This window comes from Podarcis cretensis, assembly GCF_951804945.1.
Source record: "Podarcis cretensis genome assembly, chromosome: 2".
In the NCBI taxonomy this organism is placed as follows: domain Eukaryota; kingdom Metazoa; phylum Chordata; class Lepidosauria; order Squamata; family Lacertidae; genus Podarcis; species Podarcis cretensis.
In genome coordinates this window covers 87,170,582-87,185,661 of record NC_137171.1, presented here as the reverse complement: position 1 = coordinate 87,185,661, position 15,080 = coordinate 87,170,582, and the positions used below count along the sequence as shown (strand labels likewise).

Below are 15,080 nucleotides of genomic sequence, written 5' to 3'. Positions count from 1 at the left end.
CAGCACAACAGAGTCCTAAAAGGAGCCAACAAACCTTGAAGTGGATAATTGACAGTGGAGCAAGTCACAATTTAGTTCCAGCGACATCTAGTGGCAGCTTGATGAACTGCAAGACATTGCCAGTTGCAAAAACTGTGACTATAGCAGACAATAGTAAACGAGAAATGAACCTTAAAGGCACAATTTATGTTAATTGTTTGCAAACTAACCTTCCTGTTTTTGTTCTTCCAGGAATGAAGAATGGACTTTTGAGTGTGTCATGCCTGCTAAAAAGTGGTTTTAAGGTTGAGTTTGAAAATGATGTGTGCACCATTTCGAAACAGGGGAAGGAGCCAGTTAAAATTCCCTGTGAGGATGGGCTTTTTGTTTTGGATGAAGAGCAGTTAGCAGCAGGTAGATGTTCAACAGGTGAAGCGCAAGCTAAGTGTGTAAATAAGGCTCCTCATACAGGTTGTGCACATCTACTACACAGAAGGTTAGCTCATATATGCTTTAAGTATGTAAGCAAGATGCCAGATTTAGCTGAGGAGTGTAACATTAAACCCTGTCCAAATTTTCTGGATTGTTGTGCTTGTAAACATGCTAAGGTTAAGACATGTAACTATCCTAGATCTGATAGAGTAAGCAAGAAACCCTTTGAACTTGTGCACACAGACGTGTGTGGCCCTATGCCAGTCAAATCGCTTGGAGGTGCGAGATTTATGCAAATTTTGGTGGATGATTTTTCAAGGGCTAGTTGGGTTTTCTTTCTGAAAGATAAATCACAAGCAGCTTCCATCCTGATGGATTGGATTGAAGAAGTCGAATGTAAATTTGACACCAGGGTGCGTAAAATACAATCAGATCGTGGTGGGGAATATGTGAACCACACGCTGGAGACGTGGTTAAAAAGGAAAGGTATAGTTCATAGACTTACCAATCCCTATTCACCACAGGAGAATGCAGTTGCCGAAAGAAAATTTCGAACATTACAGGAAGCCATTGCTGCTTTGCTGTTTGATTCTGGACTTCCACAGCGGTTTTGGGCTGAGGCTGCACTGTATGCGAATTATACTTTTAACAGAGTGTACAATAGCACAGTAGGCAACACTCCTTACTTCATGCTATTTGGGAAAAAACCAAAAATTGATCATCTAAGAGTTTTTGGATGTCGTGCTTATGTGCTGGTGCCTAGGGCACAACGTAGGAAAGGCGATCCTAGATCTAAAGAAATGCTTTTCTGTGGTTATCAAGCAAACACAAAAGGTTGGAGATTTGTGAATGTAGAAGGCAATCAAACGAAAATCACAATCAGCAGAAGTGCGGAATTTTGTGAACAGGATGGTTGGAATAAAATTCATGGAAATCCTGACATACTATTTGATGTGGTGAACAGTAACAATGAAACTCAGGCCCCAGGGCAGGTATTAGTTCCAGAACAGGCTGAGGAATTTGAGTCTGAGGACGAGGGTGAGAAATTGCCTAGTTCACCCAAGTCTGTAAAATCAGAAAGTTCTTCAAAAAGTTCACCCGTACAGCAAGAGAGACGTGTAAAGTCAGAATCAGAAAGTTCTTCAACTACTAGTGACAAACAGGTGACGACTAGTGATTCTGGGTCAGAGGGGGAAACTGAAGGAACATCACAGGAACCGTTAAGGCGTTCCAAGCGTGCCAACAAAGGTATACCTCCTGAAAGGTACCAAGCTATTAGTGTTTGGGCTGGTTTGGCAAATTGCGAACCTGAAAGTTTTGAGGAGGTTGAGCAATTACCCCAGGAGGAGGCCAGTAGGTGGCGTGAGGCCATGCAAAAAGAGTTGAATTCTATGAAAGAACTGGGTGTGTTTTCCATCACCAAACTGCCAGAAGGTACCAAGGCAGTAAGTTGTAGGTGGGTGTACAGGATAAAGACAACAGCGATGGGGAAACCAGAGTACAAAGCAAGGCTTGTAGCTCGAGGTTTTACGCAAAGAGAGGGGTTACATTATTCTGAAGTCTATGCACCCACTTCAAGGAGTGAAACCCTTCGGGCACTATTAGCAGTTGCTGCTCAGAAAGGGTTCAAAGTGAATCAATTTGATGTCTCTACAGCTTATCTTCATTCAGACTTGGCTGAAGAGCTCTATATGGAGCTACCGCCAGGATTGAAAGTTGGTAAATCAAATCAGGTATGGAAACTACATAAATCTATTTATGGACTCAAGCAATCTGCTCATAATTGGAATGAGTGTTTGAATGACGTTTTGGTAGGCATTGGTTTTAGCAGGAGCAAGGCTGACAATTGCTTATATTTCAGAGGTTCAGGAGATGCCCAAGAATCTTTGCTTGTTTATGTAGATGACCTGATTTATACTTCAAAGACACAAGAACAAGTAAAAAAACTAGCCAAAGAGTTAAATAAACACTTCAAAGTTAAGAATCTTGGTGATGTAAAGGTCTATCTTGGGGTTCAGATAGATAGGACCAAAAATGGCAGTTTTCTACTGAATCAAAAAGGCAAGATATTGCAAATGTTGAAAGAGTTTGGCATGACGGAGTGTGCAGGTGTTAGAACACCAATGGAAATGGGTTTTGTAAAAGACAATGAGTTCAAGGATAGTGCTGAATTCAAGCGTGCTGAAATCTTTCAGTCAGCACTGGGAAGCTTACTTCATCTTTCGCAATGGAGTAGACCAGACATTGCTTACGCTGTTAACTTACTCAGCAGAGAAGCTTCAAAACCTAGTGTAAATGCATGGAAAGGAATTCAAAGAGTGTTAAGATATTTACAATACACCAAAGATTTTTGCCTTGAATTATCTTCTGAAGGACAAGCACAGATTACTTGTTGGGCAGATAGTGATTGGGGAAATTTAAAGGATAGAAAATCAGTGTCTGGCTGTGTAATAAAATTTGGTAACTCTCTGATTGGGTGGAGATCCAAGAAACAGAACCTGATTGCTTTGTCGTCAACAGAAGCTGAGTTCTGTGCCTTATCTGAGTTATGTAGAGATCTAGAATTTTACAAATGCTTGGCACAAGAGATGTATGAAAAGGCCATCACTCCAATCACTGTATGGGGTGATAATCAACCGTGTCTTAAGTTAGCACAAAATGGACAGTTTAAAGGTCGTACAAAACATTTGGATATCCGCTTTCAAAATGTTTGTCAAACGGTAAAAGCAGGAATTGTTAAATTAAATTACTGTCCCAGTCATGAAAATCAAGCTGATGGTTTTACAAAACCGCTTGGGTTTCAGCGGCATGAAAACTTTTGTGAAGAAATGGGTCTGAAGTAAATTTGGTTTTGTATTGCCAGCGAGAGGGGGTGTTAGGGTGTGAAACCTAAGACGCTGGCAAGTTAGCAATGTCATGTCACTTTAAGTAGTCAAGCTCGTTAAGTTGTTAAGTTGCTCAGTATATAAAGAGTGTTTGTTTTCTCTGCCTCGTGGGGCGTGAAGCAAAAATGTCTGAAAGCTCCGGAGGTGTTTCTGTTATCTTTCTGCAATAAACCTGTCTTTGGAAAGACAGGCTTCCCTGTGTCGTTATTTCCTTGCTGCTGAGACTCTGAAGCTTGTACTGCAACAAGAATCTCTGCACTGGACTTAATCAATGCTCTGCAAAGAGAACTGTTGCTGGTTGCGCAGTGGAAGCGTTTACTGGACCAGTACACAAACTCTCTTAGTATTTATGCACAAGCCATGTGCAAAGTGATAAGGAACTGCAGGCAGGTAAGTGTTCAATTCTGGCAGAGGAAGGATGGAGTGTTCCATCCATCCCTCTTTTATGCCCAATAGAGAAACTAAACGGACTGCCAGGGAAGCTGCTGCAGGAGGGAGTGGTTCTCCTCTGCCAACCCCCAGCAGGCTAGTAAACTTTCTTTTCAGGCTAACAACCTTTGTGGGTGTATTTACAAGGTTGGTTTGGTGCATGGACACTGGATGCGTATTGAGCAGCTGCTGGCAGAGAACAGATTTCCCAACAGCAGGATCTGGATTTGGGAATAGGTGGGAGAGAGCGAAAAGATTAAAAAGCAGGATGTGTTCCACATTCTTTGCAACCCGGACTGCACGGGGCTCTTCCAGGAGAAAAAATAATGAGCACCCAGTGCATAGAACAAGGCTGTCAAAGCAAGACAGAGAAGAAACAAAGGCCACGCTTGGCTCGCTTTACCGTCACTTTGTGCTGTCCTGTGAGATTGGGTGACTCGCAGAGAAGCTGGGTCTCAGAAACCGTAAGAGCACAGGGAGTGTCGCCAATTAGCACCGTGTAGTTTAGCCGGGAATTTCCAGGTGCTGGAGGAAGCAGGTTGCGGCCCTTAAAAAAGAAACAAAAATAACACTGGGTTTACCAGCAGACTCTCAGCCTTCTAACCCACAAGGAGAGACATCTTTTCATTCTGTTCTGTTCTGTTCTCTAGATCAGGGGGCAAAAGGAGCAACATCTCAATCCACACTATGCAGCTTAAAAAGTGGTCCAAAAGCAGCCTCAAACTATCCTTAGTTGAACAGAAGTGACCAATGGGTGACAAAATGCTCAATAGGAGAGAGAATATTTGCTAACATTTGCATCACTTTCCCTGCCTTTTCCACTGTAACACAATCAATTTTTCTCCTCTCTACAGTCTTGCAGGAACAAGGTGTGAAGCCTACTGTAGCACACCATTAGTGTAAGGATTTCTTAGCTTAATGAAAAGAAACACCACTCAACGGATCCAGGAATATGTGACAAGTGTGCTCAAGACAATTTTAAGTTGTAGGGAGCAGACCAGCAAGGCTGGAGTCAACTCGTAAGTATTGTAAGAGAGAAGAATTATAACGAGGATCTCCTGTTTCTCATTCTATGGCTTCATGCCTCTTCCTAGAATATAGTTTTCCTCTCCCTGTAATATTGGAAAAACTACCAAAATTTGGCAGTGCTTCTGCTGTAGAGACTGCCAAGTCTCTCCTTCCAAACAAATGTATAGATTTGGGGGGGGGGGTTTCAGTGCAGCTCATTTAACACCAAACAAAGATAGGTTGTGAAGGCCACATTTGTGAGTAGAAAACTAGTTCCTTCTACTCCATCTGATTTCTCTTCCATGCTGTACTGGCAATGAAGGCTAGGAGTCAGCAGAAAGGTGTGAGTGGGGGGTGAGAATCATCCAATTATACCAAGAGTGGGGCAGAAGTAAGGAGCCTAGTTATGCTAGGTGGGATAGCTTAGGCACAGCTGCAATAATGGGGCTGGGAGTAGCATTACCTTGAGGATGAGTGGAGAGCTTGGCTTGAGCTCCAGCATTCCAGAGGGGAGAGACTCAAACACAGGGTCTGGGTAATAGACAAAGCTGGTTTTGTTGATGATCAGCAAGGCCTGGACATTATCCATGACAAAACCAATTTCATCTGGGCGATCACCAAACTCTGGAGGACTCCGGACTGGGTTGTCAATGGAGGGAGCATAGCACACCATGGTGGTGTCGTTGTAGACCGTGCAGTTCTAGAATGGAAGAAGCCACTAGATTTAACCCACTGCCTTTCGTTGGTTTCATCTGACTCAACACACACACACACAGCAAGTTCAAGTATAATTAATTCCCAGAAGGTTGTCTGTACCTTTCCCCTTCATTGAGGTAGCAGCATAATAATACGCGGTGAGAAGTGCTGGCTTAGGTAGGAGGTTCAGACTGAAGGCACTTTGACATTCTCCATCTATGCTAGGGATGGGAAACTTGCGGCCACCAGATGTGGCTAGACCACAACTTCCATCATCCCTGGCCATTGGCTATGCTGGTTGGGTCTGATGGGACTTGGAGTCTAATACCACATCTGGACAAAAGAATTAGTGTGGGCAATCATGGCTGCCATGTGACTTCTAATTCCTTTTAAAAATGACTCCCTTAAGTCAAAGATTTACTTACATTCTCACTCTCAGCAGAGCCATACTTGGCTCGGATCCTGGGTTCTTTGATAGTGGCCAGATTGGTGCCTGTCACAGTCAACAGTGTACCACCACTAGAAAGCAAGCAAAAGTTGGGGTTAGACAAAAACTGCAGTGGGGTGGGAACAAGCAGCATGAACTGAACAAGGGTGTCACTTCTACTGTTATTTTAAAAGCTGCATGGTCTCTCTTACCTTATGTTCAGGCTGGGGGAAACCAAACTACAAGATTAATTTTAGAGAGCAAGTGGTGAAAATGAGAAAGCTTTCTGGATTCCACTCATCTCCAGGGTGCACCCAACCAAGAAGCCCTACTGGCACACTTAGACCTTAAGCCAGTCTAAAAGAATACTAGGACTACCAGCATCTTCTGTGCCAGACTACCACTTCTGCATTCGTGTTCAGAACAGCCAGGACTACAAGAGATGCATCGTACAACAGGAGCTGTTTTCTGTCTATTAGCTGTGCTTCTTTTGGGTCCCTTCCAATTCTACAATTCTATGAAGATGACAATGTAGGCTGTTTTTTAAGGCTAATATTTCCGAGGACCATTTCAAAGGGACATGACATTGGGAGATCCATAATAAGATCTTACAGCTGTTTTGAGAAAAAAGCAGCTACAGAGACCCTTGAAATGGAGTCACGGCACTTGCCTGGAGGTGGGGGCCGACCCTTTCTTTACATGTATTTTTTCAAATTGACCCCCCCACACACACTAAAAAAAAAGTTTATTTTTCTCCCTAGGAGAAAACAGTCACTCAGAAGGTAAAATGCTGCAGTGTTACCACTACTTCCAAGCACCATGACACCAATCTAATCCATCGCCATCACAGTTCCTTTAACCTTGAAAATAAAGGAGACCCTCCTGACATCTTCTTACATCACATCTAACTATGCTTTGCACACAGATGTCATCACTTACCATGTAGAGCAACACATAGACTTTAATCAAAATCACCAAAACAGAGGAAAAATATACAATTAGCAAGTGGTGTCAGGCAGCACTAGCCTACTATTTTATGTCATACCAAACACATCTTCTGCACTGATCTAACCTATTGAACCAGAGCTTACTTTCTTCCCTTACGCAACTAGAACCACTTTAAAATAACCATAACACACATTTTCAAACACACATTCAGTGGCATTAGCTGATATCAAATTCCATTCTGAAAGAGTCATGCTCCTTCCAGTTTTCATTTTGGACTTCCACACGGCACCCAGCTGCAGAGGAAAATTTCCTGGGTCCTGCTTTGACTCTTTTGATCCTGGGCCTTAGATCACTGAAGTATACACTGCAAATAACAGGTAATTGCTGCTATAGCTCTTATGGTTGTTACATTTCGTATTTCTGCTATGGAAGAAAGTCAGCATCAGAATCAAAGGTCTGCTGCTTCATGAGCTTTACAAAACTCACCAGCAGACACAGTTCTTATGTGTGGCTCATGGGAAGCACTGCAAGGCAAAGAAGCACCCCCCTCCATTGTTGTCAATTGAGTCTAGGAAAAGTGTCATTTGCAGGGATGTGATTTAACTGGCTTAATGTTGGCATTAACCTCTGTTAGAGACTGCTAGCTGCCCAGAGTGGCTGGGGAAACCCAGCCAGACAGGCGGGGTATAAATAATAAAATAATAAAAATAATAAAATTATTATTGTTATGGCTGGACACGGAGAATGAACATGAAAACAGCATTTTATTCCCTACTGACAGGCCGGCACATAGGGTGCTATGCATGTCACACACCACCTCTTGCAGTGGGTTTTGGGAAGTGGGGTTCTGAGTAAATCATCCTGATTTCTGGCAGAGTGACTTAGCAAAAGGCAAAGCTTTCCAAAGTACAGCAAAGCTGCTAATAAATGGATGAACCACCACCAATATTCCTAATATGCACATTCTTTTCTTTATTTTATCGTGCAAATCCATTCCCTTCAGTGCTACCTGTTGATGCTCCATTCGGGGTCTATCTTCTGAATGGTGGGGTCATCAGTATAGAAATATGCCACCTCAGGGCTGCTAAGTATAGCCCGGTTTATATGGATGAGGATGGGAGACTCTCCTGAGCTTTGGCCAGGTGGTGTCCTGCACCGGATTTCAACAGCATTTCTCCTGTAAGACACAGAGAAAGAGGGAAACAAAATCAACATCTTTAGCTATAGGAAGGGCCAACAAATATTCTTCCTGCTGCCATGTCATGCCACAATCTCAGCAACAAACTTGCTGGATACTCTGCCTGGGAATCCGTGTCAAGCTTTTTGATCTCTCTACTAACACTACATGGCAGCAAAAATTGCCCCATTAAACAGATATGTGTAGTGCACCAATGCCTTCTCACCACAAGCACCATGGGCCACATACTGTATGTCTGATTCCCAAAGCTGCTCAGCTGAAGGGGAGACTGCTAATCTACAAAAGGGTAAAATAAGTCTACCTAAAGGTTAAGACACAGCATTTCCTGTAAATTCTATCAGGAGCTGAGGAGTGCCCAAGGACAGCTGAGCTATTGATTGCATCAATGCAAATCCCATGTTGGCGTAGCCCTGAGCTCATATATGAATAAAATGTGGAAGAGAACCCAATGGAGCCTACTCTGAAAGAATCCAGCCTTGCTCTCAGGCCATGGATCAGTCCAACTGTTCACATCTGACACAAAGGAATAAAGGAGTGAAGTGCCACCCTCTACATGTGGTACCCCATTTCTCCCTGACTTGGGGAAGTGATGCTAAAATTATCAGTTAACACAAAAAGAAAAATAAAGCAAAGGCAGCCAGCAGAGCCAGCGCAACTCCGGAGCGTTCCCCATCGTGCGGCTGCTGCAAACAGCAGCGATTAGAGCTGATAACCAGTAATTACTGCACGAAAATATTTAAAGAGCCGCTCCATTATCATCCTTAATCTAAAAATTATCCACTTCATGGCTCAGGGATTTGTGCTTTTTAGAGGGAAAAGAAATTCAACAGTCTTCGGTCTTTTTAACCCCAAAATATAAAAAAATGAGCCTTGAAAAGAATTACACAGGAGTTTTTGCTTGGCTCCTTAAGAGTGGTACCTTATTTCAGAATACATACTCTCTCTCACACACATCCTTGCATCCCCTTCGTTCACATTGCTCAGTGCATTTGGAGTACTCCACTCCACAATGGTTTCCACCCATGAAAGCTCACCTTGGAAAGGCGCACTGTTGCCCTCCAATGGTTACTGTGATGTCACTTCCTGCATCAAGGTGCTTTCCTTTTATGCTGATCCAGGTGCCCCCAGAGACAGGGCCCCGAGCTGGTGACACTTGCGAGAAAGTGGGAGTCTGTCAAAGGGAAACACAGCAAGTTCACAGAGTTCAGAAGGTGTCCTTGGTGCCCAGGAACAATAAAAGTGAATGCTGCAAGGGAAATGCTGGGGAAATTCCTCTGACCTCAGCCATTTTGTGCACCACAGGGCCACAATACATTCTTTCACTATACTGGACACCTCTTGATAATAAAAAGTGGGTCAGATAGTCAAGCGCATAGGTGCCCTTGCAAAATTTAGATAAATAAAACTAATTATAGGAGGGAAGTGGGATTCAAAGTAAGGAAAGGTGATAGAAAAGAATACATCCTTACCACAAAGGTGAAGCTTTTCGGGGATATAGCCTTGTAGCTGGGGGAGCAGTCCCTGACACAAACTTCCACAGGGGCCTCTTGGATTTTGCTTGGGCTGGCTTCTCCAATCTCACAGACGATCCTAGGGAAGGCACAGTAAGTGATTGTGTAACATGTACGCAATGTCTCAGCAGAGCTGGCCTGCAGTTCTCAGGCCACCTGCTCAGGCCAAGAAGCCAGTTATTTCTGCTCTAATTTATAGTAAGGACAAGCACTTGTCGTCACATTTTCCTGGGCTGTTGCTGTTGCTTTTTAATTAAATGCCATTTCACAATTTCAGGAAGTGATTTCTCAGCACATATCAAATTGACTTTTGAACAATAGGCATATCAAAACTGCAAAATATATAAAATATTACGAGTGCTGTAACACTCAACTCAGCAGGAAATCAATTAAAATTTAACAAAATACAAAGAGAAACAGAAAAGAACCCCTGTTTTCCCTCCTCCCTTACTCCTATTGCAGTTGTGTTAATGCACCGTCCATAAATTAAACAATGTGAAAAAAATCCTACACATCTCCAGCACACGTATTTGAAATCACTGCTATCTGCATATGAAAGGCACCCACATGTTCATAAATTGATTTCTCTTATTAAATCCTCTTGCTTTTTGAACTTGCTCTGTAAATTTATACATGTTTTTAAATTGGAATAGCCTGAGTTGTTAAGACAGTAGAACAAAGGAGGATATACAGAGAGAAAAGGAAGTTATTGCTTCCAGCTGGCTAGCCAGAATTGATCAGCTTTAGATAGTGCAGATCTCCCAACACACATCAAGGAATTTGCTAAGAAGCCAGAAAATACATTCAGAATATCCAGAGCGGGACTTTTAGCTAATGCTAACTCTGCAAAAGAACCCACCACCACTAAGGATAGAAAATTAAAATCTTCCAAAATCATAGCTTCAAGAAAGCCTATGAAAGACTGGAAGACTAACTCTTCCAGTCAGTCATGTAGAGCCATTCACCAAAGATTTCTTACTAATGAAGTCAGATGAATCATTCTTATAAAATGTTGCAAAATACTGACATTTTGCCAGTATTTTGTGCAACCAAATACAGAAGCTATCTAGAAAGATTCATTAGGTCTTTCTAGCCACTCTTCCATCCATCTTTTTTCTCCAAACACCTCAAGAGAGGTGTTCATTCACTTGTAATCCTATATATTATCGTAACTTCTCCATATGGGGCAAGAGATACAGTTACTCCTATGGGTACCCAGTGAGCTTCATAAGCAAGCAGGGAGCTGAACCCAGTCCCAGTTCAACTCTTCTTGACTAGACCACACTGGTCCTTCACATCCCACGATGTGCTGGCAGTGACATTTAGACTACCTGGTCACAGTAGCCACCTGAACTTCCAGGCGTAATGCTGCATCTAAGAACACTCCCAAATAGTGAGTCTGATTCTTCAGAGCTAATGCAACCCCATCTCAGACTGGTTGGACTCTCAGTCCTGAATTAGCTTCTCTACTGAACAATTGCACCTCTGTCTTATGTGGACTGAGGCCTTGTTAGTCCCCATCAAGTCCTTCACTGCATCCAGATGATGTTTCAAAATTTCCACCACTTCATCAGATTAGTTGAAAAGGAGAGATAGAGCTAGGTATCATCAGTGTATAGATGAGGCCGTACCCTGACAGCTTCATGTAGGCATTTTTTAAAAAGGAGGGGGTGAAAAAGAGCCACAAGCCAAAAACCAAGAGGCTGAGCAACACATCCCCCAAGACTACCTTCTGAACTTCTTCCACCATAAAATGATGTTCCCAGTGCCTATACCAGCCAAGGACCCCAGGAATTCTCCATGGTATCAAATGCTGCAGAACCAACAGGGATAAACTCCCCAACTAGTTTCTGGCACAGATAATCCACCAATGCTGTTTCTGGTCCCGAAACTAAGCCTGAAACCAGACTGGATAAGAAACAGATATGACCTCATCAACCCTAAGCAGCATCTTTAGCAAAAACTTTTCTTTAGCAAAGCTTTGGCTTTTATCTTGGTCCAGCAGACCAGAGGACCAATATACTATTGAGATATTCCCACAGCCCATCCCTTCATTACCAACCCTCTTTTGGAGGTTACTCACTGCTCAGCGCTGATGTATTCGCTCTCGATGGGCATGCACGTCACTTTGCCAACCCACACACCCAAGCGTACGTCCTCAAATTTCAAGCCCAGGTTCTCTCCAGTGATGGTTAAGCGAGTACCGCCCTGCCGGGGGCCTGTTTCAGGTGTCAGCTAGGAAGAAACAAACCAGACTGTTATTGGATTCATTAGGCCATTGTCAACAGTTTGCCTGCATGCCATAACAACTCAGCAGCCCACCCAACATTTATATATCTAGGGTTTATTTAAATATCTACAGCTCCATGCAGGTTACAAAATAAACATATAAACTAAAATGAAGATAGCAAATGCTTAAAACCCAGACAGGTGTTCTGAATAGGTTGCTGTCTTCCAAGCAGTGATAATAATCCACCTTTCCCACCTCAACCTGTTGACACAAAATCCTCTTCTCTGCTCCCCACAGTACTGCCACACAAACCAGGTATTGTTTTACACCAACTATTCACCACCTGCGTGGTGCTAAGAACTTTAGTAGTATTAAGGACAACCAGTGCAATATTTCAGCTTTGCCCTGAAGGACTGAGCCCCAGTCATTCCCTTCCAACCACAGCAACTGGAGAGAAGGCATCTGGGCCGTGCACGCAGTGAAAATACATTTTACATTTCTGAAAAGCACTGGGAGTTTCATTGTGCTGGAGCACAGTAAAAAGAAAATAACACCCATGCATCTATCCCCCTGTGAATAAGCTTCAGGACGCCTAAACCACATGTTTGGAATGGCTGGACTGTTGATTCTGCTAATATTCAAGCAGGTGGCTCCAAGGTATCACAATGGCTAATGTATGTAAGCTGTTGATTCGCTCTGGCTCACTCTGCAGTTATGGTGATATGAAAATGGAAACAGTAAAAGTTTTTTCCCGTAGGATGGCTTGCTCATGGTCTCAGCAATGGACTCTCCTTCAGAATGGCAGAGAACACCCCCCTCTTTTCTTTTCTTTTTTGCATTCTGAATATCCTTGGCAAGGGCAGTGGACACTTGCAGAGAGGCTATTTTTCTTTCATGCTGTGAGTTAGCGGAGGGAACATAATCTCTCCAGAGCCTTCCCCACCAAGGGAGACACCAGTTAACCCCTGTAAAGTGGATCCTCTCTTCCCCTACCAACTCTGGTGTATCCCAGCATGTGAAGTTTCTGACAGCACCAGCTGGGGAGGGAGGGGAGCCCCAGTGAGCACGATATGCCTCATTTGTTAAGATGATTCCCAATAAAGCGGACAGGTGTGGCTTGACACACACTGCGTGATGACGGATGAGCAGTGTGGCACAGGCCCACCATTGCCACTAACAAGGCAATTATGGGCAATTTTACACCACATTTTGCTGCCCCCCTGGTGCTCAGCACACACCTGCAAGTGATAAGACGATTAATGGGCATGCAGGTGGGGAAAGCTCTGTGCTGGGTCACTGGCAACCCCAAGCCAAGGGAAGTGGGCTCCAGGAGAAAGAAGCCTCAGCATAGTCATTGTTGATGCACCGAAAGAGGCCTAGCAAAACCAACTGCAGATTGCTTACCTGACCAGTCAACATTAAAGCTACTGGTCCCACTGTTCCTGCTGGCTCTGCATACAGCCTAAACTTTCTAAGCTGGTGGGAAGTAGCAACCATGCCTGAGAACACATCCCCATTATTTGTTTAAATCTGCATCCTGCCAGCTTCCAAATGTTCAGAAAGGATCTCATGTTTAAAAATAGACCGAAGGCATCAAAATATCATCAAGACAAAGCCACTACAGGCCTCCCATTGCTGCTTCCAACAGAAAAGCCTTATATTATCTACAGATAATGCACAGGCTCTGGCAAACCTCCAGGAGTAGGGATTTCTATAATTATGAGGCAGCCACAAAGTTACCTCACTACACGCTCTTGCACAGATTGCATTGTTAGGAAGGCACAGACTGTGTTGATTTTAACAGTAAAGATGTGTCATAAGATGGGAAAGAGATTTCTAAGGCATGTGTGGGCCAAACTTCTTAGTTCTAAGCCAGTATCTTCTATTGTTGCTGGATAACTAGTAAGGCACTAATGGAGATCTTGAAACATAAATGTAATGAGAAACAGCCCCCCAAAAATTCATGCCTGAGGCCGATAATCCAAATGGCAACTCTGCCACCACTACCGATGGTGGTAAAATATATTAATAAAATAACTGGGGGTGTGGGCAGGAATGGCTGCCTTTTAATGTTACCCCAAACTATGCTGCTTCAGGCCGGCAGCCTTACCATGTCTAACAATAGGGCCACAGACTTGAGCGAAAATACATAGCAGTCCTGCAGACCCCATGCTATCTCACTGTGTATCAGGCATCTCTTCTGAATATTTGTCAAGGAGGGTAGCAGCATGCAGAGTGTGCTACAATAATAAGATGGCAAAAGGCTGCTCATGTATGATGCAACTCTTTTCTAGCTGGGGAGATCTCAGCCTCTGTAACACTACGCTCCTCCAGTAGCCGCCCCCTAAAGACAGGCAAAATTTATGTTAGGCCTGTACTCTCAGAATCACAGGTCCTCAGACACTCCTTGCCTCCAGAATGGGGAACTTTCATTCTACAATATGGGTCATCATTTGGAGCAGACAGACTTGGGAGAGGGGAAGTAGGATACCAACAGAGAGCTATTTCCTCCAGCCCCAGGGGGCAGTGCAAACGTAAAGAACATCTCCTTCAACATACCTGACCAAGGCATCAACATGAGTCATTAAAACATAACACTTTATTTTTCATTCTCCGACTCTTGCCTCACAAACACCATCCAAGTCTCATTAACAAAGTAGCAAAAGGAGGCTACGCTGGAGAATTACCAGCAGCCAAGGCACAAAGAGTTTGTAGCATGCCCAAAGCCAACTTGGATTAGGCATCCAAAGCCCACAAACCCTGGCTCCTTTCTCCGCTCCCTGACTTGCAGGCTGCTCCACGAGTTAACTTACAAGCAGGCCTAGGGCAATCACATGCTATGCCTCAGAATTTATACAACAGTCAAACCGATTTGAGCTTTGGGGGTTTGCTGCTCGCCTAAATTCAATCCTATCATCTGCTAAAGTCCTGGATCAGAACTCATTAAGGCAGCTGCTGCAGCAGGCAACCCAAGTCATTCTTTCCTAAATTGGGCTCCTCTGGGATACTTGCTGAGCCGTGGCTGTTTGTTTGGTATTGTTAAATTAGTGTTAAAGGCTGCCGTGGTATGTTAGATTTCCCCTCCATTGCAGCAAAACTGACAAGGGCCACACGTTTGGGGAGCAGCAACTCTGGGAAAAAGTTGACACTGCTTGACACACTGTGTGGGGAGGTCGCGGCTAAACAAGGCACTTGGGAACCAGAGCTGGCAGGGAAATCTGGCTCTTTCTTGAACCGTCTCCCCTTAAACACTCACACACAGAGTCACAGAAGCAGGCACTCTCCCACCCCAGCTCCATCCCTGACAAACAACAGCACTCTTTTGCTAATTGGTTTC

The 15,080-nt window shown here is 43.7% G+C and overlaps 1 protein-coding gene across 4 annotated transcripts in view; it reads right to left on the bottom strand.

The window, feature by feature from the left end:
• PLXNA1 (plexin A1) overlaps positions 1-15,080 on the bottom strand; it is a 313,030-nt gene that overhangs the window by 62,814 nt on the left and 235,136 nt on the right. For all 4 annotated transcript variants that reach the window (XM_079964486.1, XM_079964484.1, XM_079964487.1 and 1 more), the window contains exons 13-19: positions 11,597-11,748; positions 9,472-9,592; positions 9,037-9,173; positions 7,814-7,981; positions 5,855-5,948; positions 5,197-5,433; positions 4,129-4,272 (exon numbers count right to left, since the gene is read on the bottom strand). In XM_079964486.1, coding sequence (XP_079820612.1) covers positions 4,129-4,272; positions 5,197-5,433; positions 5,855-5,948; positions 7,814-7,981; positions 9,037-9,173; positions 9,472-9,592; positions 11,597-11,748 — 1,053 coding nt within the window. The remainder of the gene's footprint in view (positions 1-4,128; positions 4,273-5,196; positions 5,434-5,854; positions 5,949-7,813; positions 7,982-9,036; positions 9,174-9,471; positions 9,593-11,596; positions 11,749-15,080) is intronic.